At 52.7% G+C, this 26,457-nt stretch overlaps 7 protein-coding genes across 7 annotated transcripts; 2 read left to right on the top strand and 5 right to left on the bottom strand.

Annotated features, from left to right (window-relative positions):
- Nucleotides 1-3,866: 3,866 nt before the first annotated feature.
- Nucleotides 3,867-5,737, bottom strand: A1O9_01922 (uncharacterized protein; the record flags this gene model as incomplete). The annotated part of the gene is made up of 3 exons (XM_013407498.1): nucleotides 3,867-4,626; nucleotides 4,677-5,574; nucleotides 5,647-5,737. 3 exons carry the CDS (start codon nucleotides 5,735-5,737, stop codon nucleotides 3,867-3,869), a joined length of 1,749 nt encoding a protein of 582 aa, XP_013262952.1.
- A 7,880-nt stretch (nucleotides 5,738-13,617) lies between these two features.
- A1O9_01921 (uncharacterized protein) lies at nucleotides 13,618-16,733 on the top strand (the record flags this gene model as incomplete). Its single annotated transcript, XM_013407497.1, has 2 exons — nucleotides 13,618-15,774; nucleotides 15,831-16,733. The coding sequence occupies 2 exons, from the start codon at nucleotides 13,618-13,620 to the stop codon at nucleotides 16,731-16,733; spliced, it is 3,060 nt and encodes a 1,019-aa protein (XP_013262951.1).
- A 799-nt stretch (nucleotides 16,734-17,532) lies between these two features.
- On the bottom strand, nucleotides 17,533-18,267 carry A1O9_01920 (riboflavin synthase, alpha subunit; the record flags this gene model as incomplete). Its single annotated transcript, XM_013407496.1, has 1 exon — nucleotides 17,533-18,267. The coding sequence occupies one exon, from the start codon at nucleotides 18,265-18,267 to the stop codon at nucleotides 17,533-17,535; it is 735 nt and encodes a 244-aa protein (XP_013262950.1).
- An 846-nt stretch (nucleotides 18,268-19,113) lies between these two features.
- A1O9_01919 (uncharacterized protein) lies at nucleotides 19,114-20,925 on the bottom strand (the record flags this gene model as incomplete). Its single annotated transcript, XM_013407495.1, has 1 exon — nucleotides 19,114-20,925. One exon carries the CDS (start codon nucleotides 20,923-20,925, stop codon nucleotides 19,114-19,116), a length of 1,812 nt encoding a protein of 603 aa, XP_013262949.1.
- A 378-nt stretch (nucleotides 20,926-21,303) lies between these two features.
- Nucleotides 21,304-22,218, bottom strand: A1O9_01918 (uncharacterized protein; the record flags this gene model as incomplete). The annotated part of the gene is made up of 1 exon (XM_013407494.1): nucleotides 21,304-22,218. The coding sequence occupies one exon, from the start codon at nucleotides 22,216-22,218 to the stop codon at nucleotides 21,304-21,306; it is 915 nt and encodes a 304-aa protein (XP_013262948.1).
- A 46-nt stretch (nucleotides 22,219-22,264) lies between these two features.
- Nucleotides 22,265-22,810, bottom strand: A1O9_01917 (uncharacterized protein; the record flags this gene model as incomplete). Its single annotated transcript, XM_013407493.1, has 1 exon — nucleotides 22,265-22,810. The coding sequence occupies one exon, from the start codon at nucleotides 22,808-22,810 to the stop codon at nucleotides 22,265-22,267; it is 546 nt and encodes a 181-aa protein (XP_013262947.1).
- Nucleotides 22,811-24,383: 1,573 nt separating this feature from the next.
- Nucleotides 24,384-26,350, top strand: A1O9_01916 (uncharacterized protein; the record flags this gene model as incomplete). Its single annotated transcript, XM_013407492.1, has 2 exons — nucleotides 24,384-25,053; nucleotides 25,104-26,350. 2 exons carry the CDS (start codon nucleotides 24,384-24,386, stop codon nucleotides 26,348-26,350), a joined length of 1,917 nt encoding a protein of 638 aa, XP_013262946.1.
- Between the last annotated feature and the right edge of the window lie 107 nt (nucleotides 26,351-26,457).

The raw sequence follows: 26,457 nt of genomic DNA, 5'->3' as shown, positions 1-26,457 counted from the left end.
CTTTGCAAGCTCATGTAGGACCTTGACGCCTTCAGGGTGCTGGAACGAAAGTGCGAGTGACTTTTTATTACGATTTACCTAACGCCGGATGATAGAGCAATTAGAAACCTGGAAGCAATGCCGGTTGCAATGGTAACCACAAAATGGAGGGAAAGCCGGGTACCTGGTAAACTTACGCCAATGAAATAAGCACTTTCACCGGGCCTCCCACCTTTCACCACGGCTATGACGGAAAGTTACAAAGTGAGCCATTTACCACCTGGGGAACAATATCTCATCTCGAAGCTCAGGTGAGAATTCACACAGGGCAGTCAAGTGTGATCGCACATACCATCATCCATGTACTTGGCGTAAGGGGGTCCCCAGGCTCGCGTATCGTCGCCTCGAGTGGGATGTTCGACCTTGATGACCTCTGCTCTGTGGTTCCGCAAATGGTTCAGGAGTTAGTATCGCTCGTTTCCTACGGAATTAATGCAAACATGTTGTTGCTTTTGAGCCTGTCTCGCTAGGATTCCGGCAACAAAGGGATCTGCGTAGTTTCCCGGTTCTCAAATATCCCAGGATGAATGGCAATACTGGGCGTATCCAACCATGAATTCCTGACCCCACGTCCCAGATCGCCAAAAGACTTATGGGCCAAAACCGGGGGACATAGCATACTTACCCTAGATCACCCAGAATTTGAGTACAATAAGGCTGAGTTACCACGACAGGAAGAAGAGGTTAGCGATATGTGACACAGGCCATATGCCTCCCTGACACCACGAAGGAGGCGGGAGGAACTCACGCCAGCCAACACCCTCGTCATGTCTAGGACCCTGATGCCATCTAAGGGCGCCACTTTGCCCGCGGTAGGACTGCTCCTAGGCGTTGTTGAGGACAAACATCTTCTACCGGTGACGAATCTGGGTCTGGGTTTAGATCTGGGAAGAAGGTCGAAAATGAAACAAGCGGGTTGCGTTCCCACACTGGTGATGGGGTCTCTTTGAAGCAGCAATAAGGGCGAAGCTCTGCTAGGCGCCATCTGTGAGTGTATATTGTACAGGACAGTCGAAGGGTCAAAACGAGACTATCAGGAATGTTTTGTATCGAGCTTCAAAGTTATATCCTTGACGTGTGGTGAAATCGAAAGTAGTGCCCGGAGTATTTACGGCGATTCATTTACCGACAGGGTCAACGCGGGCGTCGCTGCCGTCCGCCGTTGAATCGACTGGGGTTTCGGACGCCAAGGCCCGACGATAGCAATGGCTTGATTTGATAGCTTCATCCAAAATACTCGGAGTCATTGGGCCTGAGATCCAAATGCCGAGGTTGTTTAAGACATGTAGGTAGGGAACAGGAATTGATAAAACAAATAGAGAGTTGAGGAACACTGGACCTCGCCTTTCATTGACGTTACCGCTCACCACTACCATCTCTTTCGTAGGCAGCCATTATCTTTGGCATAACTTCTCGGGCTTCCAGCCTTGCCACCCTATTTGCTAGCGTGTGTTGGTGCACGTGATTACGAGTAATCTGATCATTGTGGAGAAATCTTTGATGACTCTTGTTATGCCAAGCGAGAAACTTGAGGATGTCAGAAACAATCACCAAGCTGTATGTGCTATTGCAACATGGCCAAGTGTCTGGTCGTCATCGTCATCATGAAATGTCCGGAAATATGGTATCTCGATTGGTCGCTTGACATATGCGACCTACCAGAATGGTAAATGCCACCAATGCATTCGGCTCCACATGGCCCTAGTTGATCAACATCGCTCTTGTTCTTTTCTCCTTTTCATGACTCTTTAGTGCATATTTGTAAGTACGTAAATAGCTATCAATACTTATCTCCCCGGCCGGAAAAATTGGCAATCATATGACCCCCTGGACAGCATCACTGAGAGTGACGGCATGCCAGCGGTCATTGTCCGCACTGCGACCAGGTGGCTCGCCGTGGTTGCCTCGCAGTGGAACACATGACGTGGCAGCAACTCTCTCAACACAGCCTCAAACAGTCTTCTTTTCAGCAGTATCCTCGTTACGGCTCAGGGGAGGAAAGGGGAGGGAAGGAAGAACTGTTCTGCTCCTCTGCATCGCCGATGGGCTTTTTGTTTAAGTGAATGATCAAATGAACCCATGCACAAACCCGCTGATCGGACTGCCAGGGGGCTGTCACACGGGCGCTTTGCAACCCAGCTTTCGCTAAAGACAGCCTGATTCGAATGCCGGCATTTGCGCTCTCTTGATTCAGAAAACGTCACGGTAATGGATGATACATCGTGGAGCCCAAGTTTACTCGACCACCCTTCCGAGCGGCTGTGGAGAAAATGGGATGAGGCAGTACGTCGTTGAGGTAGCAGGATTCGGGGCACGTTTCTTCCTTCCTGACCGCCTGGCTGCTGTGAGTGTGTGCCCAATATGTTGCTCGATTTCGCCTCCATCCCCTACCCTTGTCTGGTCTGCTCTGGCCCGTCCAGGCGAGATCTGCCCGAGCCGACGCGGCAATGGATGGTGGATTCCATTGTGGGAAAGCTGACCGGGTACTTTGCGAAGGAGGGGGTGATTTGGTGTCAAGGTAGGAAAAAACCGCACCTACTCTACATGATGTATGGCTAGGAAGGTTGAAGAAAGAGGAAAACCTAGCAAGGAACCTGCGTGCTTCCCAATCCGAGTGCCACGGGGAACATGGCAGTCGGGAAGCTACGACCCGCCTGCTGCTCCTGCCAGGCAACCACGCTACAAAATGGACAGTGAAACAATACGCAGATGAGAAGTGGGCGACGCGGACTGTGCGACCCGCCAGTCACGCCTTGTTGAGTAGAAGTCGAGGCGACAACGACGCAGAATTATGGATATCGCCGGCATGGTTGGACCCCATGGAACTGCCCTGTGGACTGTCCGTAGATACTGCAACCTCAGACGGGGGAACATGTATACACACAGTGGATCGAGAAGGGGGAAAGGACGAACAAAATAGAGGAAAAACAGGCAAATGAATCAAATCAGAGTGAAAAGCGTGTCATTTTTTCCTTTTGACCGCTGGTTTCCATCATGCCATGTCCTTTCTCTTTGGTTGTTCGTTTTATCCATATAGTAATCTCCCTCTCCCTCTTCCGTGACCCTCCCCTTTGTGTGGTCATTCCCTTAAAGATCACCTTCTCCCTTCTTGATCCAATGCCTGCAACATTTCCTTTCCTAAAGATACAGTTCTCGCGATGCGAGATATAAAGTACACACTCCCACCGTATCCGCCGTCTCAGTGACTCGGCAGAGCAAGTTGTGCTGAGAAGGGCGGAGACACCCGACCAGCTAGCTGGTAGCAGGAGTAACAGCATAAACTGGCAAAAAGACAAGACAGGCCGGGAACAAAGCCCGCAAGGTATCTTAGACCAAACAACCTCCCAAGCTCGATAGTCCAAACCAGGATAACCCCCAAATAGCAATAGCAAAATTCCACCATGTCCAACTAGATTTGTCAATAGAGAAAAAGAGAAAAGGAAACACCGAAATGCTGTAGGAAAAGAAATCCTGAGTCCGTGCCCTTGCCTTCCAATCAAGACCAAATTCGTTCCATGCGCCACTGTTTCCCCCGAAGGGTTCTTTTGTTCTTCCAAAATACTCTAAACCGCAAAGTACTCCCTCCAAATGCTTGTAGTTTTTCGCAGCTCGCGCTGCTTTCAGATATTCTTAGCGGTAAAAACCAAAACCAAAACCAAAACTAGTCTTCAAAATTCATATCGTGATGACATCCCAAGCTCAATGCAGATCGACGGTATCCAAAGCGGCCAGACACGTCGGAAACAATGTTGCAAAAAAAGCCGAGAAGGGAATAGGGACGTTGTAAACTCCGAGACAAATGCAAAGTGAAGAGGCAGCCGGGGTCCTCATTCTTTTGCTCCAAAATCCATTTCATGCTTTACAGGTTTCGTAAGGTCCAGTTCATCCATCAGGCTGAGGTTGTCAGGTCTCGTGGTGCAGTCGTCTACCGACTCAACGGCGGCCGCATGCAGCAACGGTTCGCAAGTGTTTTGCTCCTCTTCTTCCGAACTTCGATCCAGGCGTGCTTCGGTCTCTTCCATCCAGTAGCTTTCCAGAGCTCCAATAGCACAGACGATGCCCCCTGCCCACCAGGCAAGGCCATTATATCCGAGTTTCAGTCCAGCTGAGTGTATTGATCCAGTGACAACGGGCCCCAAGGCACGGGCTAAACAAGCGGTGGATGCGGCTACTCCATTAATGGTGCCAAGGACCGATTTGGAATGCGCAGCATTAGCAAGGAGAATTGCGTTTGAAGGAAAGGCAATCACTTGGAAGGTGATCTTGATGACCAGGCAAGAGTAGATGCCGGCGGTTTGGAACTTCTCTGGGAGCAAGACCAGATAAGGCACCACAAAGTAGAGCACAGGCCAAACAGACATGACGGCTCGGAAAGCACGGAGAGTGCCAATCCGGCGTACGATCAAGGGGAAAAGCCACAGCTGGGCGAACATGGAATAGGCAGCCTGAACAGCCATCATGAAGCCAATTGCCTGAGTTGACTTGGCGAATCCTCCGGAAAACTTGAAAGGGAGCACGGCTTGTGCTGTAGAGACCCGATCTTCACTGAGGAATATTGGCATCAAGGCATCGAAGGAAACACTGTGGCTGGGTGAATTGTCAGTTGGTTGTCACTACGTGGTGCATCTCTGACTTACTAGGCGAGGATGGCATAGGCCACAATGATCAAGATGATGTGTCTGTTGAAGGTCTTGGTCATTCCTCTGTTCTCCTTCTCTGCCAGTCTTTCGATGTCGGCGTTCAGCTGTACTGATGTAGTAGAACGGAGTCGAGGAGAACCCTCGGTGCTGCGGTATCCTGGAGGCGGGTCGTCCTCGGTGAGGCTTTCCGTCTCATCCCCAAACGCAAGATTGTACTTGTCGTGGTTGCCAGTGTCCCTGCCCGTCACTTTCTTGACCAGTTTTCGGCCCAGCTCCAAGCCCCAATCTCGGCGGTCTTTCATCTCCAGATGGGTTTCTTCCAGGAAAAGGACGCCATTCGAGATGCCGAAGAGCAGGATAATGACACAGACGAGATTTGGGAGCAAGAATGGATAGACGTCGAAGAGGCTCCCTCGAGGGAACAGAGCGGGATAATTTTCGGACGGCATGGCCAGGGCTCCTCCCATGGCGGGACCAATGATGGAGCCTAAGCCCCAGACAAAGGGCATAATGGAGTAGGCACGAGGCTGATGCTCCTTTTTGGTGACCAACTCGGCCACGGTTGTTTGTAAGACTCCCACATTGCCATTGAGAAGACCACCAAGGGCTCTAGCGACAATGGCACCGGTCAGGCTCTTTGCAAAACCAAAACAGATCATGCTGAGAGCGGTGCCGATGAGGCCCATGACAAGAACTGGTTTTCTCCCTACGCGATCGCTGATTCTCCCCCAGATCATCCCGGTGGAGAATTCAGCAAAGGCAAAGGCGGTGATGAGCATTCCAGCATAGATTGAGATTTGGGATTCGTCCTGGGTGAGATTGAAGGATTCGATCATGCGATAGGCATAAGGGAAGATGGACATAAAGGCGATTGGTTCGCATATGCGACATAATGCTGCGATGTGCGTTAGCCAGAATTATTCTCGCAAGAGCATTCCATTTCGGGACGGGCTGCGAGATGACGTACCCAGAACAAATAGTTGTTTGGTCGGAAAATTGTCCTGAGCTTGTCGAGGTCTAGGGCTACGAAAGAAGATTTTGCTGAAAGGAAGAGGCATGTTGCCGTAGGAGGGAAGGAGTGTGTCGATGGTGCAGGTCGAGGACAAAAGAGTAGGTGAGCAGAAGAAAGGGCATCTGTCACGCAGAGGCGCAGGAGAGGGCAGGCTATTAAGGGAGACGACGAGATTTCCAGGAGTCAGACCGACCAGAGAGCGGGGCGACGATTCTGGCTGGCGGAATGGTGCATCCGCCGCCCGCGTGGAAAGAAGCGGTGGGCGGTGGGCAGTGGGCAGTGGGCTTGCTTGGGCAAAGATGGGATATCACAGGACGACGAGGGTTAGGAAGACGAGCAAGACGAGGACCCGTACACGGCGCCCAGCAGCAACAGCGTGAGAGCAGATGGGGACGCGGAACTGGCTGGGTCTGCGACTGGGACCACCAGTGCCATCATTCAGCATCCAGTGCCCTCATTCAGTTGCTAAGTTGCTAGAGCCAGTGGCCAAATAAAGCGACGGTTACACGGCGCGAGGGAGCGCGGAAGCATTGATAGTCAGGCAAAGTCTTTGACATCCGCGCCCGGCTGTCCACACAAGCGAACGGTGGGATACTCCATCGACCGCGCTAGAGTCAGGAGCCGGGACTGGGAGGCGGGCTGGCAGGTGGACTGGGACTGGCACCGATCCCCGTCCGGTTTGGAATTGCCCGAATTGAAATGCCCGCATAACTTAAGACCAGGGTCGGACACGCTGGGCGAAGGGTTTCCGAGTAATTAAGTCATGGTTTTTTTGGGGTTGAGTGACGAGAAAAGTGGGTATAGAAGGGAAACGGGAAAAAAGGAAAAAGGGAAGACAGACAATTGGGGTTTGGGGGGGAAGAGGGCACAATGAGGGATGGGGTTGAACGGGTCTTGCAGGGGTGGTGATTCGCATGTCATTACTCATGAATGACGATAGGATAAGGAATGAAAGGACGGGCGACGAGAGCACGGTGTTGGTGTTGGTGTTGGTGTTGGTGTTGTTCTATTGTTTCTGTTTCTATTTCCACTACAGGGCACCGTACTCAGAGCAGGGAGAAGGAATGGGAATGGCCTTGACTGGCCAGGGCAACAGCAGAGGACAGAGGACCCCGTACAGTCTGACTGACGAATACATAACTCGTATGCAATGCTGAGAAATGCGAATGTCCCTCGTCCCCCATCCCTCATCCCAGTCAGGATTCGGAAAATGAGGCAGAGCTAATTGCTGCCCCCGGTGGGTTTCAGGGCTGCCATGCGACAAGTGGCGATGTGGGGCGCAAGAACGGGCGTGAGCTTGGGACTTTGGGCATGGGCCTTGGGCATGGACCAGGGCTGTACAGTGGTGTGAACAACCACAGACTCCTTCTGGCGGGCATTGATAGACACGGCGTGGAAACATTGGAAACGCTGGAGACGAGACCAAAGGGTTAAAAGGGCCTAAACCAAGGGCCGGGGGAGGGGGCGACTAGGGTACCTGGCCCCTGGGCGGTCAATATTACAAGTAACGGGGCCACTTCTGGGCATACTCGTAGGCCGTGGGCATGGGCACGAGATACCCGTCCCAATAGAACTCGGTCAATGGACACCCAGAACAAAAGAATGGGCAGTCGTGGACTCCCAACGGCCCAAGGCTGATGTGATGGCCCATGGCCCGCGGGGGATGAGGTGCGAGGGACTTCCAGGAGGGACCACCAGTGCGGTACCTTGGGCTCTCTCGTTGACTCGTCGGCTCTTGTTGAGGACAACCCTTTATGGCTGCAGTGGTCTGGTGGTGTGAAGCAGACGGCAATGGTCGCGATTCGGCCAAACCGTCGACGTGCCCCTGACCAGAGTGGTAGCGTCGAAGCTAGGAAGATGACCCTGGTCTCCCGAACACCGGGGAGACTGCTTACCGAGAAGCAGGGGCCATTTAGTCCTGGAGTTTATCCAGTCGTCCTCGCTCGTCCCCGTGCGACTTGGGGTGGAGTCCAAGGCACCAAGGCACCATAGTCACCAAAGTCAAAGGCCCCAAAGAGCTACACCGAGCCTGCTGAGAAGCTTTTACTTTTGCACCCTAGCGTGCCTGGCGTTGGCCTGGTCACTCGGAGTCGTGAGTCGTGAGTCGTGAGTCGTGACAGACTCCCTCTTCGGAATGGTCATGTCAGCTCAGTCCTGGATACCTGGATACCTGGATCCCTGGGTCCCTCGTACTCCGCAATCCGTATACAGTCGCTAGCGGTCGTAATTGACTGCCCAACATCCTCCGTCCGGCCACTCCGTCGCCCCTACGGCGTGCAGTCCAGTGCAGGTGCAGGCGCAGTGCATGCTGGCACCCCATGGCCTGTTGTCCTCGTGACTCAGGTGGAGAGCGAAATGATGGGCCTGATTGCTTGCCGTACTCGCACATAATACCTGACATCAGCCATCGTCATCGGCTCTGCTTGAGAACCAATTGACCGCCTGTCAAGGAGGGACTCCTGAGGCGGTGAAGAAGGCGGTCATGCCCGACCAGGCGCAGGTGACGAGCTTAAAACAGGAAGAAAAGCAGAGCACAATGGCTTTTGTCGGGAGGCGCTGCCATCACATTCGCCACCGCTAGGTTTTGCCTACTAGACCGGTATTATAGAATTGCCTGGCTGCAGGCCAGGCAAATGATGCTACATGCTCTAGCCGTTGCCAGCTTGCGTCGAACGGAGTATGGAGTGTGCAGGGGAATTGTTGTGTGTTTGCCAAGTGGGGCGTGGATCAGTACCTTTTCCGTACATCTGAACACGATGCGCCATATCACAGGGACTTGGTGGCTCGCCGAGTCATACATAGCCTTGCTCAGTCCTCCATACTTGGGAAGGACGTGTGTAGATTACGGAATGCTGCATCTGTTAGTCGATGGGGCGAGGCGAAGCATGTGAACTGGTTCGGCACTTTGAGAATTTGAGACACAGACAGGAAAACAGGCATGGACATCTGTCAGCCGACGTAGCGCGCGGGAACTTCGCTTGAATTTGGGAAATGAAATGGCAAGACGGGAATCCTGAGCATTACTTGACGATATCCCCCGGCGACAGAAAGTCAGAAAGTCAGAAAGACAGAAGCAGGGCGCGAGCAGCGGCCTTGATCTTGACGCCGACTTGTCTTGCCTCGAGTCCAGCGGCCAGCCAGAGGAGGTACCACGTCGCAGACACTCGGTACCGCAGATGTACTCGCTACCTCTGTGCCAAATAAGGCACGTACCTCGAGTTGAGCGTAGCCAACAACTTCCTACTAGCTACTGTAGGCGACCATCCCAGTCTCCTGAGTCCTGACTCCTCAGCGCTTGTTCAAACCGTCACAAAACACGCTCACCAAACGAGAATCAATGGCAAACCGGTTAGCGTGCCCCTGATTCATTTCCAGAAAATGTCCGCACCTTCGATGGACCTACCCTAGGACTTCGCCACCGATGTACTCCGTACTCCGAGAGAGACTAGCCACCGTCACCCTCAACTGTCCCGGGGATACGGTCCAAGAGTCCACCGGGGGAGGAGGGTTACCGCTGTTAGAGCCTCGCGGTGTGCTTTAGTGCCCCAGGCGTTTCTCTAGGCGTTTCTCTAGGCCTCTTTCCGGAACCCACATCGTCTGCTTCAGCCCTGACCCGCGAAAGTATAACCCTGGAACAATCCCTGCCCTGGTCTCTTTGCAACGAATTGGGGGGAGGGGAGGAAGATGGAGGGGCAGCTGAATCATCAATCATCTCATCTCGTCGAATATGGGTCTTCTCTCGCGCTGGCTTTAACCTAGACCCCCCTAAAATATCGCAACGAATGTCATGTATGTACCTCGATTGCCGAGTTCCTCTGTGCTGGTACTTAGGTACATACGAGGTACCTTAGAGGCTTCCCTAGGTACTTCATAAGACGCCTCCTTATGTCAGAAGCTCTCAATACAGATGTCTACAAGGTGCCCGGTACCCAAGTCGCATGGTCTCCATGATACTATTTCAATCTGGGCGGCCGACACAAGAACGTGCCAGCTTCACCGTGGTTTGGCCCTGCCTGTGCTTGTGCTTGTCGCATCATCGCCGCTCGGTTCGAGAATATATCCACTTCTGATGGGAATTGATCGCACATCATCTCCCCATGGAATCTCCTTATGGGGTACGGAGGACCAGGTGCTGGACGGACTATCGTCGTAGCCGCAGGCAAACCCTCGCTTCTGCGGTAAATTTCCCAACTCGGCTTGAATTGTTGCTTCTCTGGCTTGTCTTCCCTCCCTACCCGAGTACCACCGAGTACCTAGGTTTTGAGTGAGTTACGGAGTTTGACAGTTTGGTCCAAAATTGACGCCTGTGGTGCACTGGTGCTGTGACCTCTCTCCCTGTTATTTATCGCTTGGGTTCCATATCTGAATGCCCAACCACCCAACAGCTAGTGGAAACTGAGTTGAATCTTTGACCGTTGCAGTCTGCAGCGGCGTCCCCAGTCCCGTCCGCGTGACCTCCGTCCATAATTACATTTGACGGTGATCGGCGTTGATGACCAAGAGGGATAGTCTGGCGATCACTCGCGTCGCTGTCATCGCATCGACGCCGACAGGGCAGTGGTAACTACGAGCATGGGAGTACTGTTCGAAGTACCTACGTAGTCATGCTATGGACTCGTGTCTCTGTGCCGGAGTATCAATCAAACTACGGAGCACAGTAGCACATGCGTGATGCATCAGGGCTGCCTCATTGCCATGCTCCGTATCTAGTATCCGAGAATATGAATATGAATATAAATCAATTCATTGCCGTATTCCTGCCCAACCGTGCGCCACGCGGCACACTGCGGTCTGCATGCATGCCCACTCATGCACGTCTACCTAAAGTCTACGCATGCACTCCGTGCGCCGTATGTACTACTGCTGCTACCTCGTGCTCGACACCCGGTATCTGCCGGGTGACGCAGTGACTTCCTCAGCTCGCTGGCTGATTCGTTTCCGTCGCCTGCGTCTTGAAGCCTTGTCGTTGACCATCTCTCGAGAGAAGAAGAGCGGAGGAAACGCGAATCATCATCGACCATCGTTTCCGCAAGGCGCTCACCTGCTGACATGTTCGATGCAGATGCAGAATCTCAATCTGGCTGCATCAGTCACTTCACCACCCCTCCAAAGTCCGTGTCAATGTGTTCGACTCCTCTCGGCTGCACCATCAACCTGGCTGCGGGCACCTTTCCATCAAACTTTATCGATTTTGACCGAATGTTGCCCCCCCCCCCCCCGTATCCTGGTTGACTGGCTGAACGTCTCGTCGGTGTTGTCTATCCAGCCCGCCTGTCATTGACCCAGATCCGAAGAATCCCACGCCCTCCATGGACTTTGTCCGAAGTCAGCTCGCCAGCTGGGCGTACACTCCCCGCTGTGACCTGTCAATGTGAATCTACTGCACGTCATACGTGTCAGTTCCAGTCATTGTCCCGCACTTGATCCTCGACTCTGGCATTCCAGCCTCTACCTCGACGCAATCAGCGGTCAGCTTGAGTGACAGGTTGAACTTGCACCAGCCAGTGACGAGCTGACGGATTATGTCCCCAAGTTTTCTGCTTGTCCAAATCTCCCGTCAAATGGATCGGCAGCTTAGGCCTGGTGTGTCGGACTGCTTCGGATGCGATGCGTTGGTGCCAGTCAAACCAGGGAACTCATGGTACGTGTCACAGTCGTCCGTTCGCCGCACTCGTTTGTGCCCTCCAAGTTTCCTTGCTCTGCACTGCCCGTGCTGTTGCCACCCAGCCGCAGCGTATTGCCCCGGGCATCCTACTCCTGAGTTTGGACTGGCGATCCTGAATGTGTACACGTGCACAATAGCCGCCAGCAGATCCAATTCCTTGCTGAGGGACTCAGGACTATTGTTGCAATGACTCATACCAGAGGCTCAAACTACATCGTGCATGGTCTTCAGGCTGCGTCTTGATGCATTTGTTGCCTACTACAGTGCATGCCTTTTCTTGTGCCGAAAGATCAACTCGGCATCATATTGCATGATGCACTACTTAGGTGGCAATATTTCGACATGCAATTCCGCACCTACCAACTGGTCATCTAAATGGGAACTTTCAAACTTCGGGAACTATGGGTCAATGCTCATGGTCAAACTGGCTGGCAGTCAAGGACTCAAGGGTAGTGATTCGCTCTATCCCACCCTGCAAAGAACAAGAATTGACTCATGCAGACATCTCAAGGTGCGTTGACATTTTCGTACTCGTATGTTTAAGTAGGGTCAGGTAAGATTGGTGCGAGGGTGTTTTCCTCCTGCGAGGACGGAAATGATCTCCAGAGGCATCATGAGACCTCAGACGCATCCCGAGTTTGTATTGTACTGCAGGTACTCCGTACAGACATACATGCATGTCATGCAAGATAAGACTTCATATTCCCGCTGGTTGAATCGGGCAATTTTCCTCACCTGCGGCCAATTTTTCTCTCGCAAGATGAATACGTATAGTTTTCATTTGGTCAAAACTGTGAACCATTGTTGCGGCAGATACCCAACAGCCAATACCTACCGTGGGTAAGTCTGCATGATCTCTGTCAACATGTTGCAAGGCTCTGCTCTAAACCTCGTTGAGTATGAAAAGTACCCAATCTCATGACTTGTCCAGCGGCTGCATTCCTGCTCACAGTTTGTGTACCGATAAACCAAGGACAGAAATGCACGTTTTGTTGGCTTCTCGATGCAAGATGTGGCTTGTCGTCTAGAACAGTCCACATACGAAGGGCAGAGTTCCTTCTCCCTGGTGAGGGTTATGGATCCTGCTGCTTTAACGAGCCAGGCTAGAATGCGATCAAAAGGCCAATTCATAAATCGGTATGTCGTACTCCGTAGCGGAAAGAGGTGCATGATAAACTGCGAAATGATGAGATTGTACGAGGCATGTATGTACTATTTGTCGCAAGACCCGGGATTACCCTGATGCACCCCTTGCTTTGTGGGTGATGAATCTGACGATTGTGTTGGGTACAGCGATGGTTGTTGATGGCTGCTGATTTCGGGGGACACGGGATCCGGGAACCAAGGTGAGAAATCCGACTGGCTCCAACGCCCAACCTTAACTCTTCGGATGCTATTCCGAGGAGTTCCTGGAGGAAGGCGCCCTCCAAGGGCCACCAGGGGCGGCAGGCATGCAATTTCCCTCGTGCATACTGGCATGTTGTGGATGAGGCCCCCGTAACGGGAGTTTTTGTTCTTATTGTGATTGTTCTCAAGCTAATCTACTTGTAGCTTCTGGTCATTTGTTTGGAGTCATGTTCCTTGTTCCTTGTCCCTTGTCCCTCGTGCTCCCAGTTCTCAGTCACGTGATCCTCTCGACACAAACGCGGCAGGGTCCACTTGAAGCACTAGCGGTGGGGTCTCGTGTTTCAAGACGTCCGTCCATATCACGTGGGCTGGGCGTGCTCCATCACGTGCCTGCCTCGGCACAGCTCTCTCTTGCCAAGCTCTCTCCCATTGGTTGGTCGCCACCTGATAAGGGCCCCTTTGTGAATCGTTCACGTTTCTCCCACCAGGCTCACCGAATGCCCGCAATTCGGTAAGCTGCCTGGCCTGCGTAGGATTGCTTTTGCCCAAGCAGGCCCACGGTCCCTATCCGCATCCCTACAGAAGGCATCGAGTAATCGCTACTACCAGATCTCATCGTCCAACCACTTCTCTCTATTGGTCAGTTTGCTATCAGCCTGCGATAATCTGCACCAACCGGCCCTCGCAGCCTTCTCCTTGCCCTTCACTGGCTTCTCGAAGTTCTCAGGCCGAATCAAGAAACATGGTTAATTCATCTGTACCCCGTGCGCCCTTTGCCCGATGAGGCTCTCCTTGTACTGCAATGCTGGTATGATGCATGAGGCCGCACACTCTAGATTCACTCATGCCACCCCTGCGCATCAAGTCTTAATCTTGACTCTGCCAGAGATGTTAGCCGGGTCTTCATCGAATCCATGACCTCGACCACTCCCTCACCCCAGAGTGCGGGTATCAAGCGTGCATACCAACCCGACGACAAGTTGTCGCAATCCCACCAAGACCTTTATCCTCCCACAGCCTCCCCGCCCTCCAACGTAGCCGCGGCCACCTCCGCGTTTCGCAATGTCTCAGCCTGCAATCGATGTCGTGTTCGGAAAAACCGCTGCGACCAGAGATTACCCGCCTGCAGCACCTGTGAAAAAGCCAGTGTCCGATGTGTAGGATATGATGCTACCACGAAGAGAGAGATCCCTCGAAGCTATGTCTACTATCTCGAGACCCGATTGGCATACTTCGAGCAGCTGCTGAAAGCGAATGACATCTCGTACAATGCAGCTGATGTCTACAGCGCCGAGTCCAAGGAGCTCAGTGATATTGCGCAATCACCGGCTAGCACCAGAAATTCCTGGATAGGCCCGCATTCCCCTCAACATGCCTCACCACACGCTGTCAGAAATGAAGAATGGGAAAAGAAGCAGGATGATGCCGAGAACTTGAACAAGCTGGTCTCTAATATTGGAATGGTCTCGGTGCAAGGTGCATCTGATGCTCGATATCTGGGTTCGACCTCAGGCATATCATTTGCTCGGCTAGTTTTGGCTGCTGTCAAAAGTTCCGTATCGACCAACAATTCAGAGCGCGCAGGACCTAGGTCTAATCGTCCTATGGCCAACGTAGCTGCGTCTGGGGGCAGTTCCATGCGAGATTCCTATTTTGGCCTGCAAACCAAGCCCACCATTAAAGAAGCCCCGTTTCCCGACCGTCAATTGGGTGCCAAACTTGTCAATTTATATTTCGAACATGCCAACCCACAAATTCCTGTGCTTCATCGAGGAGAGTTTTTGGAACTGTTCGATCGGACCTACTCGACCGAGCCAGAAAAGAGGACCAGCCGAGAGCTGTACTTGCTCAATATAGTCTTTGCAATCGGTGCTGGTATTATTTGGGGTTCCTCTGATCCGCAGCCCAATTCGCAGGGTCAAGGTGAGTACGCGTCCAAGAGACCGAGGCTGGCAAGTCAACAAGCTCAGCCTGAGGAATACCATGCTTCTGCAATCGTAAACTTGGGTCAGTATCTAAGCTCAAATTCGTCCCTGGAGGGAGTGGAGCGGCCAAATGGTGACCTAGAAGAGCTCCAGGCCGTTCTTCTACTTTGTGGCTTTGCTCTTTTAAGACCTGTTGCTCCGGGTCTTTGGTATATCGTTGGTGTTGCTATGCGCCTGGCCGTTGACCTTGGCCTTCACTATGAGGATGGCTCTGGCATTGAAAATGTTCCTGATGGGCGTGAGGTAATCAATAACGGGGCGGATAGCAAACCACCTAAACCTATCAATGCCAAAGAGAGAGGCCGACGTGAATGGGTTCGCGATCTTCGCCGTCGGCTCTGGTGGTGCACCTACACGTTCGACCGTCTAGTCAGCACGTGTGTAGGTCGACCATTTGGAATCACCGACCAAGTGGTCACAACGGATTTTCCTTCTCTCCTAGATGACAAATATATCACAAGAGGTGGATTCCTTCAACAGCAGATGCCAGCCAACGAACCTACCTACAAGTGTGTTTCTCACCATTATTTCAGACTACGTCTCCTGCAATCAGAAATTCTTCAGGTGCTTCAGCATCAGCAAGCACAGCAAGCACATCACAACGGAATGAACCGCCGCAACCAGTTCATGCATACCAAACTCCCCTCACCGTTTCTGAGCAAGTTTGATTCCTTCCGCAGTTGGCGTCGAGATATAGATCAGCGCCTTTACGAGTGGAAGCAGTCTGCTCCAGGGCCTCGTGAGACTGGGGTCGGATTTTCTGTGCAGTTTCTAGAATTGAACTACTGGCAGGCAGTCATCATGCTTTATCGGCAAAGTTTGAGTGTGCCACCGCCTTTGGCCAACGAATTGAGTCCGACCGAGGATGTCTCCAGTCCATCGAGCGTGCGAACGGAAGAGAAAGAAGATGAAGACCTGGTGTTTCTCAAATGCGCCGAAGCAGGACAAAAGACATTGAAACTCTACAGACAACTTCATCGGCTGCGACTAGTGAACTACACATATCTGGCCACTCACCATTTGTTTATGGCAGGCATTTCGTTCCTCTATGCAGTGTGGCATTCCCCGGCGGTCAGGGCAGGTTTGGTAAGTGTCGCATACCTGGCTATCTTGTTTGATCATCTTTATGCTCATATCTCTAGACACTCGATGACTTTGACTGGACCGTCCTGTCTGCGACTTCAGTTCTCGGAGATCTGATGGAGAAATGTCCTCCTGCCGAGGCCTGTCGAGATGCATTCGAACGAATGAGCAAAGCCACAGTACAGATGTGCATGTCAACACCTGGATTCGGATTCTCGGCAGAACATGATGATGTACGAGCTCCACTTTCCAGACAACCGAGCTTACAGAGTCCGACCGTGGCGATGACTATCGACTCATATCCTCAATTGGCGCCTAGACCACCGGTAAAGCGTCCACCACCCAAGTTTGATATGGACCTTCGAGAACTTTTCCCAGAAGACTTGGAACCCAACGTTCGGCCGTCTCAGTCTTTCCCACATCAATTTCCAGGGATGCAACGTATGCAGACCCAGACACAACATCAATCCCTCCAAAGGCAGGCACCCTTCCAATCGATGCCGCCACCACAACACTCTTCACCTTCTCAACAGTCACGCCAACTTTCAAACACGTCCAATATCAATTCACAGCTCAATTCTGGCCTTGGTCTTGCCAGTGGACAACAGACAGCCACGGATTCTTCGGGAATGGCTTTCAATCAACAGCAACAGCCGTTCTATATGCATAATACTTACAACCCAGATTTTATGTCATCACTCCCAGGAATGGATTTCTTGAACAACGCGGTAGGAAGCGCAACAGGTGGACCAGGTGATGATTTCAACTTCGACACTAACGGGCTCGACCTTGGTTTCGGCATGGGGTTGGATCTGCAACATGACTGGTCCGACGGCCAGCAGTATGATTTGTTCGATGGTTTCTTCTTTGGCAATAATGCTGTTGCAAATGGAGCCGGGAATGGATTTGGTGGTGAGGGAGAGATTAAAGAAGAGGGCAGTGGCACCTGGGCTGGTGACTGAATTATGGAATCCGAAGCAGCGATATAATAGGGGCAAGAGTGATGGGCACCGTTGGGGGAGAAGAAGCATTGGCCTTGGATGGGGTTGACGGAAAATATACCACAGGATACGCTCAGGGGCTGGACTGGGCTGGACTGGAAATGTGGATGTTGGGGAATGATGCCTAACCATAAGATACCACAGTTTTTATTCGAATGAAAATGGGCGAGGGATGTTATATGATGATACTATGTACTCAAGAACGGCTTGTGGAAAGGGGTCGTTTTCTGACGCAGAAGTTCTCGGTTGAATGATTGATTTATCCAACCCCCGTTAGACCTGAGAGCGTTCAAGACTCCACGCCGTGTCATGGTCCATCATGAAGCGGCACAGTAGAAATCACTGTCGAAACTTGTCGCTGAGTGGGTTAGAAGGAAAGTTGAGAGACACATACATTGCTAGAGACCCAGTTGCCATCACGGTGCCGTCGTCCCAGCTGCTCCGAGTCAAAGAGCCCGCCATGATAGAGCGAGTAATGTTCGTACAAAGAAAGATGTTGCCAGTAGGATCTTGCAGGAGTCGAATCCATCGGCCGCTGCTCGAATGCATGCTGTATATAGTCGCCATTGAAAAGGACTGTGACACGGACACACTTCCTCCCACTGATTTCATTGATCAACCCATCTAGGTCATCGTTATATATATTCTTGGGGAGGGACGCGTGTCCTTGTACTTTCGTCCTCGGCCGCTCTCTCCCATGCCATGCCATGCCATGCCATGTAAATTCCCATTATGGAGGGGGAACGGCGAAGGGGTCCTTTTAGTTCTGAAGAGCGCGCAACTTCTCATCGACGATGCGGCCCACGATCTTCTCCAGGATGGCGGGGCCGCCGTCCGACCCAAGCGTGCCCTCCAGATACCCAACCACGCTCTTCTCGACGACCTTCCCGACGACATCGATCTCGACGTTGACCTCGTCGCCGGGCTCCTTGGCGCTCGTGACCACCTTCTCCTGCGTATACGCAATCAACATGATCTCGAACCAGCCCGCGGCATCGTCGACCTTGGTGACGGTCAGACTGGCGCCGTCGAGCGTCACGTACCCCTTCTCGACGACGTAGCGCAAGACGGCCTTCTCGCGCGGCGCGAGGCGGAACGTCAGCGCATTGCCGTCCGGCGTCTTAGCCATAATGACCGCGACCGTGTCAACGTGGCCCTGCACGAAATGCCCGCCCATGCGCGTCGACGCCTGCACGGCCCGCTCGAGGTTGACCTTGCTGCCTTCCTGCAGCGAGCCGAGGTTCGTGCGCCGCAGCGTCTCGGGCGCGACGCCCACTTTGAACCAGCAGCTGGACGCTCCGCCGCCCGCTTCGTACTCCGTCACCGTCAGACACGTCCCGTTCACGCTGATCGAGTCGCCCAGCGCCATCCCGCCCTCCATGATCGCCGCGCAGTTGCCGATCGTCAGCGACGTGCCGTTCCCGCCCGAGACCGACGCGTCCAGCGGCGAGAGCGACGACACCGTCCCGATCGTCTCGACGAGTCCTGTGAACATCGTTGCTGTGGATGCGCCGTTGAAGGCGACCGAGTGCGCGAGCCTCTCTATGTGATGTGGGTGTACAGTGTGGCTTTGCGGGGTGGTGGTGTGCTTGTTGGCGACTAGAGATGCTTCTCTCGCGTCGAAATGACAAGTGCAGACTTGGATTGCAGACGCGGGTTCCTAGAGTAATTGGATAACCAATCCCCAATGGTCGAGCTTTTGTTCTTGGGAAGCAAAGCAACAGTGTGGTTGATGAATTAAATCACTAGATAAATCCCGCCGGTGATGACAACACTCCCAGGGACCCTTCGTACTACCTCAGGTAATAGAGTGAGTTAACTGATAGCTTGCACTGAAATACTCTACCAGGTGAGTCATGGCCGCGGAAGTGTTGCCCCTCCCCCGCCTCGACTTGGTTGGTTGCGGTGGGTCGTGCACATACAGCTAATTAAGTATTTACAAGTGAGTGTCTTTTTCTCCAGCTTAGCTTCCTACATACATATACATAGGTACGTGTCTCGGACTTGCTGCAGGGAAACCAGTCCCACCGCTGATAATTGATTGGACATGTGGCCGGTCGCTACCATCATCGCCATTTCGTAAGTCATGGGCAGGCACGCAATCCCTGACACACCATATTATCCTGAACTAACGGAGCATATGTAGAAGAAAGTAGAGCGAGCATTCGTATAGATGAGCCCACACGCCCTTCGATGATCCGGACACCTTCTGAGTAGGAGATACTATCAAGATCAGGAAAGCGGAGCAGCCACTCCAGGATTGGGGCAATAATGTTACATTCTTGCACAGCTGGCTCGTTAGCCAGCCAGCCAGCCAGCCAGCCATTTAGCAAACAGACTACTAGGCGGCGAACTGCTTGACATGCATACTATCGAGCAAACCAGCAGTGAAGCGCATGACCTTATCGACGCCCTGGCCATTGATGGCGGAGACAGGGATGGTGGCGCAGGCTTGCCGCCAGGCGTTTGCCTTGCCGCTGGGGTGCTCGACCGTGCCCTTCTCCACACTGGCCACGTAGTCGCGCAGCGCGAGGAATTCGTTTTGCGTCACGGCGGAGTCCTTGTCGGCTTTGGTCGCGACCACGAACCATGGCTTCGATGAGATGGGCGGAAAGCGTAGAGGTTCGAGCACGCGGCCAATGCCACGCACGCCGCCGGCGCTGCTCCTGGACGCCGAGGGCGAGGGAGGTGGAAAGACGGATATCGCCTCACCGTCTTCCGTGAAGACTTTGCCGCGGGAGGAAGAAGCGCTCCCCGCAGCATCACCACTGATATCAAAGGGCGACCAGCTAACGGCTCGAGCCTCGGTCAGCTCGTTGAGCTCGGTGTTGCGAAGGTTCTCGTACTCGCCGACCTCCTTCCAGAGATTCTTCAGCGCGGTGACGGCATCTCCAGCGCTGAGGTCGATGACGAAGGCGAGGATGCGTGCACGCTCGATATGTCGCAAGAATCCAAGGCCTAGTCCCCGATCCAGATGGGCGTCCTCAATCAGACCAGGGATGTCTGCAATGGTGAAATTCGTGCGCGGTGAGTCGCCCTCGATCCCGGACTTGATCAGAGGCCGGCCTTCGTTGTTGTCCAGCACCACTGTGCCGATCGTGGGCTCCAGTGTCGTGAACGCCCAGTCGCCGATCCGCGTGCGGGAATTGCTGATCGCTCGTAGAAACGTACTTTTCCCGGCATTTGGGAGCCCTACCAAGCCCACATCCGCCAGGAGTTTAAGTTCTAGTTCGAATTTGACCCGCACGGCGAGCTCGCCTTTCGTGGCAAATTTCGGCTTGGGTTCTTCCTTGCTCACAAAATGTGGGTTGCCTAGCCCGCCCACTGCGCCGGCCACGAGGAGTTGTGGCTTCTCCATCGCTTTGTCCAGGTCGAGATTGATAGGGGCCTGAGGTTGCAAGACGGTCAGGTGACTCCTCCTCGCCTTCTTTGCAGATGGAAGTCTGTCCTTGACACCTCTAGCCTCGGGAGCCGTGCATCCAGCGTAGAGAATCCATTTGTCGCGCAGACCATGCTCAGTAGGGTTTGCGAGCGGATCCTCCACCCCCATGGCCTGGAGTTCCTTGAGGAGTTGCTCCTCCTCTGTCACGGGGTCGCTGCGCCAAACTTCTCGAATGACCGTTCCCACGGGCACTTGGATGCAGATGTCATCTCCTTTTCGCCCGCCCTGACTCTTGCCCATGCCACTGATTCCTCGTTCGGCCTTTACGATTCCTCGCCTCGCGATCTTGTGCAAACTTGTTTCGTCTGGTACGGCCTGGATCCAGACGTTACCTCCTGAGCCGCCGTCGCCTCCATTAGGCGGCCCATCGGGAATATAGACGTCACGGTGGAACGAAACGCACCCGTTCCCGCCTCCGCCGGCGTGGACCGTTAAGAAACATTTATCGATGAAAATATTGCGCGCGTAGTCGTCAGGGGCTGGGTTGAGGCGTGAGGCACTCTTAGGTGCAATTTGGGGTTCTGATGCCGCGCCACGCCGTGCAGCATTGGTCTCCGCAAGCGATGTGTGTGATCGTCGAGTGCTGCCGTGCAAAAAGTGGGGACGAATCCTCGTCGAGGTGAGGTAGGATCGGGATCGAGTCGTCAAAGATGCAGGCTGAAATATACATGGGTAGAGAAATGGCATCAAGGTGCCTGACGCTTGACTCATTTGGCAGGTGTATACGCTGTTTTAGAAGTTGTGCTTAAAAGCACTTAGTGCAAGACGTTGGAAGAAGAGCAGTACATACAGTATTTATTCTGCGGAGGAAAAACTTCTATGGAGTTGATTTGCGTTTAAACAAGGCTGAGTCCGAGCCCTAAAGGAGAAGGTATGCCGGACGCAGCCTTGCATACTGCAAACACGTGCATTTGACGTCCCATATATCCTCGTACACCTGGTCAGAATATATCCTGGTTGTCTGGCTAATCGCCTGCAATCAACTCATTCAGTGCTCAAAGTTACCCTTAGTGAAAGGCCACCTGGAGATTATATTTGTCGGTGCGAACGTCTTATAGCAAACTGATGCTGTCATGTACATCCTCCTCCTCAGCCACTGGTCTCGTACTTGGTCTTTCCACGCAACTGTTCCCCAAAGTACCAGAACAGCCAAGGTATCGGCGCCATGGCCAGTGTACAGAAGGCTAAGAGACTGGTTGACCAACTGACACCAAGTGCTTTGTACAATTGCAATGCAAACAATGGAAAAGCAGCTGACAATCCATATCGAGACAACATGGCTGCTCCTGATGCCGAAGCGCCATAGAGCGGACCATAGGAATCCATCATGAAGAGGTTGGCCGAAGAATAGATCATTACGGCCGCTAAAATGGTGAGTCCTTCCAAAATGATGGGCACAATCCAATGAATCGAAGGCCGTGCCGTCCAGGCGAATCCGAACAGGAAGGCCGGGAGAGTAAAGGACGCAAGCACACCAGGGTACAGTCGATGTTCTGGGGGAAAGTGCCTATCAAAACCAGCGAACTCCCTTCGAAACTGCTTAAGTCGTGGTTGGTAGATGTATGTGTCGATGAGAATCAAGGGAACTGGTGCGAGAGCTGTACCCCCCATCAGACCTAGAAAAGATAAGGCTTGGGCGACCATGTCGAAATGATAGTAGTGTTCAAACACCCATGGTGATGCAACCACAAACGTGTACATCATGGCGAAAAGGAATGCATTGTACATGCAGACCAGAGTCACTATTGGCTCGGTCAATATCATGTGGACTGGTCGGACGAGCAGCGTAGTCGCGAAGTATTTGGTGGAACTCAGTAGCGAGCCCAATTCCAATTCTGGCATCGAGTTCGGCGAGCCGAGTGTCCTAGCCTTTGTCTGCAGGATGGCCTTTTTATAGGTCTCTTTGGTAAAGATTATGGGCAGATAAAAAGCAAGAATGAAGAAGATTGTGGTCCACTGTGTCCACCGCCAGCCGTTTGCCCCTAGGACAAGACCGCCAATCATTGGTCTGCAGAACGTCAATGGGGCTCGTCAAGCACTGAGATAATACTCATCCAGAGACTGCTCCAAAGAAGGGTATCGAGTAGTAAAATGCAAGTGAGACTCCCCGATACCGCCCGGCAGTATAATCGATGATCGTTGCGGATGCATTGCTGATGGCTGGAGAAGCGAAAACGCCTGCGAAAAACCTGCAGACATTCAAGCCAGCCACACTCCGTGACAGACCTGCTCCCAGGGTGAATGCTGCAAAAATGGGGGTCGTACTCAGGAAAACTACCTTTCGACCACAACTTTCACTGAGCGGCGCTCCGACAAGAGGTCCAAATGCTAGACCCAGATTGTAGAGCGCCAGCGGCAGGATAGCCACCACTTCGGAAACATTGAATTCCTCGGAGACCTCTGCATGAGCCGGACTGTAAATCGAGGCTGCTAAAGTGCTCACAAGAGCTAGAAAAGTCACCGCAACCGTGGACGCCACGCGGCGTTGTAGCGAAAAGTTTCGGGGGTTTTCTGGGTGCGACTCCCAATCAACGTCTTCCGAAACAAGAGCATGCTGGGGAACAGTGGTACTTTGCTCGTACTCGTCATTGTCCATAATGCACCAAGCTCGAAAGTGTACACAAATAGAACATATCTACTATTTAGGCGAACCATGAACAGTTCTGTGTGGTACAAGAAACCGTTGGTGATCCTTTCCCCACATGAGGGCTAGCACGATCTTGAAAGCGATGGAAAATCGCCATGAAAGCTCCGAGGCTTCACGTGGGTGGTGTAGGGCATCTCGCACAACAACCAATGCAATTGCTCCCCCAAAGTGGGTTTCGATGCTTGTTCTTGTGTTCCCGCGTTGTGCATATTGCCTCTACCCGGCAAGCGCAACGTTGGCATTGGTAAAGCCTCAGGAGGTACGGAGGACTTCGGTCGGATATCCTGTTCATCAGTTGATGGTGAATGGTGGGTTGACACATGACCTCGCTAAGATCCATTGCTATTTTTAGCAGGGAGAAATAAACCCACTCTGAGGTAGTGAGTGGCGTCATTCCACGCTCACCCGCACTCTGGGCTTAATGGAGGAGACATGCTCAGTGCGGTCGATCATTCACGCTTCTGCCTGCCGATGATTGAGTTGGAGAATGCTATGGCAACCTGACGAGGGGTTGCGAGGCAGTTTGTATGGGTGAGCCTGGTGGTTTGTATTGATGAGCGAGGTGAATGTGGCTGTGTTGAGAATGATGCCAAGACTCCAAGGGGCGTCGCGCCTTCCCTGCATCCTTACGTCAGGCGATGTACTTCGCTACTTCCCTAACTGGTCGAGTTCCCATTGTCATCTCAACCCCGCACTGGAGGCTGCATGAAGATGGCATGGGATGCAGAAGGATACGGCTGGAATTGCCTGGGCACCTAGGTAGGTAGCTACAAGTCCCGTGCCCATGCATAAGACGCCCGGTCGCTTTTGGGTTTGAATCTATTGGAAAGGGGGCTATTTCAGGATACTAGCTACGAGTAATTCGACATCAAGAACCGAGGCGAGCTTGTTGGTTGTCACCATTCCCCTGACCATCCAACCTAAGAAAATAATCTAACCAAAGTCGACACAATGTCATTGACACCGAGCAAAACTAAAGATACGGCCTAACGTCGGTGCTCAACAGCATCTTGGGCCCCACAGACTCCACCGCATGACGTTTGGGAATGGGATGCTGGGCACGGCTGTGGAATCAGCCTTGCGTTTGCCCAGTGATGGCCAAGCCATCAATGTGCCGCCCTTCCCAATTGGATAGCAGCGAACAGTGAACACCCAGGGACTCTCCCTCCCACACGTTGGCAAACAGGGCCTTCGACAGATGGAGACTGGCCATAGATCAAGGAGATCCCATGGCTTCAACGGCTGCACGGCTGCACGTATTCGGAGCGGCCAGCATCCCCGTATGCGTCAGACCAGAGACTGAACATGTTCTCCCCAGTGGAGCGGTGCGCCATCCTAGCACGCCTAGGCATCGAGGATGCCAACCTTGTGTTGCCTCAGCCAAGGAAAGCATGCAAGATTCAGGCTATGTCTCGTGTGGACGCTTTAGCAATGGATCAAGTCTATAAAGCATGAGATCTGCTGGTATCCAGTGCAGGAACCGAGAACCTTGGCTCAACGAAATCCAGACCCTCTGGTCAACATGAATACCCTGTCTTCATTCTGGCAGCTCGCCATCCTCGCCCTTTTGGCACACCAGAGTCTTCTCGTATCTGCCCAGTCATGTCCCCCATTCACACCCAACTTGCCTATCTCAGGACCCTTGGCAGACAATAAAGCAATTGCAGATGCCATACAGAACGTAACCACCGTCATCACCGCCATAGAAGGGAGCGGCGTCTTGATTGACAACGATACATCCTACTCGGTCGATTTCTATTCTCTTCACGATAAAGGATCTCTATTCACTTATCACTTTTCTGCTCCCAACCTGCAACGTGCATCCCAGGGCGTCACCTCAGTGGATTCCAACACTATTTACCGCATCGGTAGCATCTCCAAGGTTTTCACCGTCTACACATATCTGGCCAATCAAGGCGATGATACGTGGAACCAACCTATCACTAAATACGTCCCAGAACTTGCCGAGGCTGCATCCTCCACTGTCCAGGAGAGTGACATCGACGTCCTCAGATGGGACCAGGTCACCATTGGATCTTTGGCGTCACACCTCTCTGGTGTTTCGAGGGATGTTCAACGGAATCTCAGGTACACCAACGAAGAGCTTGCGGCCTTGGGTTTGCCCCCAGCCTCTAGCCCCAATGTGTCATACTGTGGAGTTCCCGAAGTCCAATATCCATGTGATCGATCAGGTGAGTTGGTCGATTGGTCTTCAGCCCGTATTGCCTGCTGAGAAATCCAGCACTGTTTGAGAACATTCTCCGCAGACATCCAGTGATTGCGCCATTCTACGCACCGACATATTCTAACCTCGCTTTCCAGTTGCTGGCTTATGCTTTAGAGAACATGACTTCAACCCCGTTTGATGACCTAGTTAATGCGACACTATCAGACATTTCCCTCAACTCGACATATCTCAATGTTCCACCTACGTCAGACAATGCAGTCATACCAGTCAATGATACCACTTCATTGTACTCTGCAGACCTCGGCCCTCTTGGTCCTGGAGGCGCATTCTACAGCACTATCAATGACTTGCGCAACTTCGGCCTCTCCATTCTCAACTATACAGTCCTGCCGCCGTCCCAAACAAGAAGGTGGCTGAAGCCCCACTCATTCACCCCTGACACCTACATGACAGTGGGTGCTCCTTGGGAGATTGTCCCTTATCCACCGGATGATCGCTATCCAACCAGGATATATGCCAAGTCTGGCGGAATAGGTTTGTACAGCGCCGAGATGGGTTTGATCCCAGACTACAATGTTGGCTTCACAATTCTCGCAGCTGGACCCCTGTCGCCTTTGGTCAATGCCATTGGGGCTGATCTGATTTCATCGACCTTCCTCACGGCAGTCAAGGCAGCGGCCCGAGAGCAAACCGAGCAAAACTACGCAGGCCTATACGAAGATGAAGCTACCAACTCCAGCCTCGCCTTGAGTGTTGTCGATGGCGTAGCGGGCGGCTCAAACCTGCACATCGATAGCTGGACATGGGAAGGTGAAGATCTCACAGCGCTGTTGGGGTCGGCGATGGGTGTGAACACAACAATATTGTCACTCGACCTCAATCTATTTCCCACCGGCCTGGCTGGGAAAGGCCCTGATAGTAACGAGGTTGTTAGTTGGCGTACTTCGTACAGCTACGTGATCCCTGATGCCACCACCAATTCAGACGATAACACCTCGGAAGATACATCTTCCTCAACGTCGATTACTTCACTTATGGGTCCTTTCTCCCTTGCTTGTAGTAGCTGGGCTGCCATTGATGCAGTGTCATATGGAGGGATATCGTTCGATGAGATTGTGTTCAATGTGGATTCAGAAAGCGGAGAGGTCCAATCTGCGGAAGTTCGGGTGCTGCGCTCAGGGGCTTTTGAAAAAGTCAGTAGTGGCAGTGGGAATAGCACCCTGTTGAAGAGAGGTGAAAATTTCAGGATGAAAATGGCCAGGAGACACCCTGAAACGAGCCCTTATGTTCTCAGAACATAAGCGATACATTCAACACCCCAACAAGACGATTGGCAAATCTCATATGAGATAAGATGGTTGACAAGGGATGGGTAGCCCGTGGACAAGGCTGACGTCACGGAAATCCA

The sequence above is a fragment of the Exophiala aquamarina genome (assembly GCF_000709125.1).
Source record: "Exophiala aquamarina CBS 119918 chromosome Unknown aczIA-supercont1.2, whole genome shotgun sequence".
Taxonomy (NCBI): Eukaryota; Fungi; Ascomycota; class Eurotiomycetes; order Chaetothyriales; family Herpotrichiellaceae; genus Exophiala; species Exophiala aquamarina.
The sequence above is the reverse complement of the archived record's forward strand: the minus strand, read 5'-3'. Positions and strand labels throughout refer to the sequence as shown.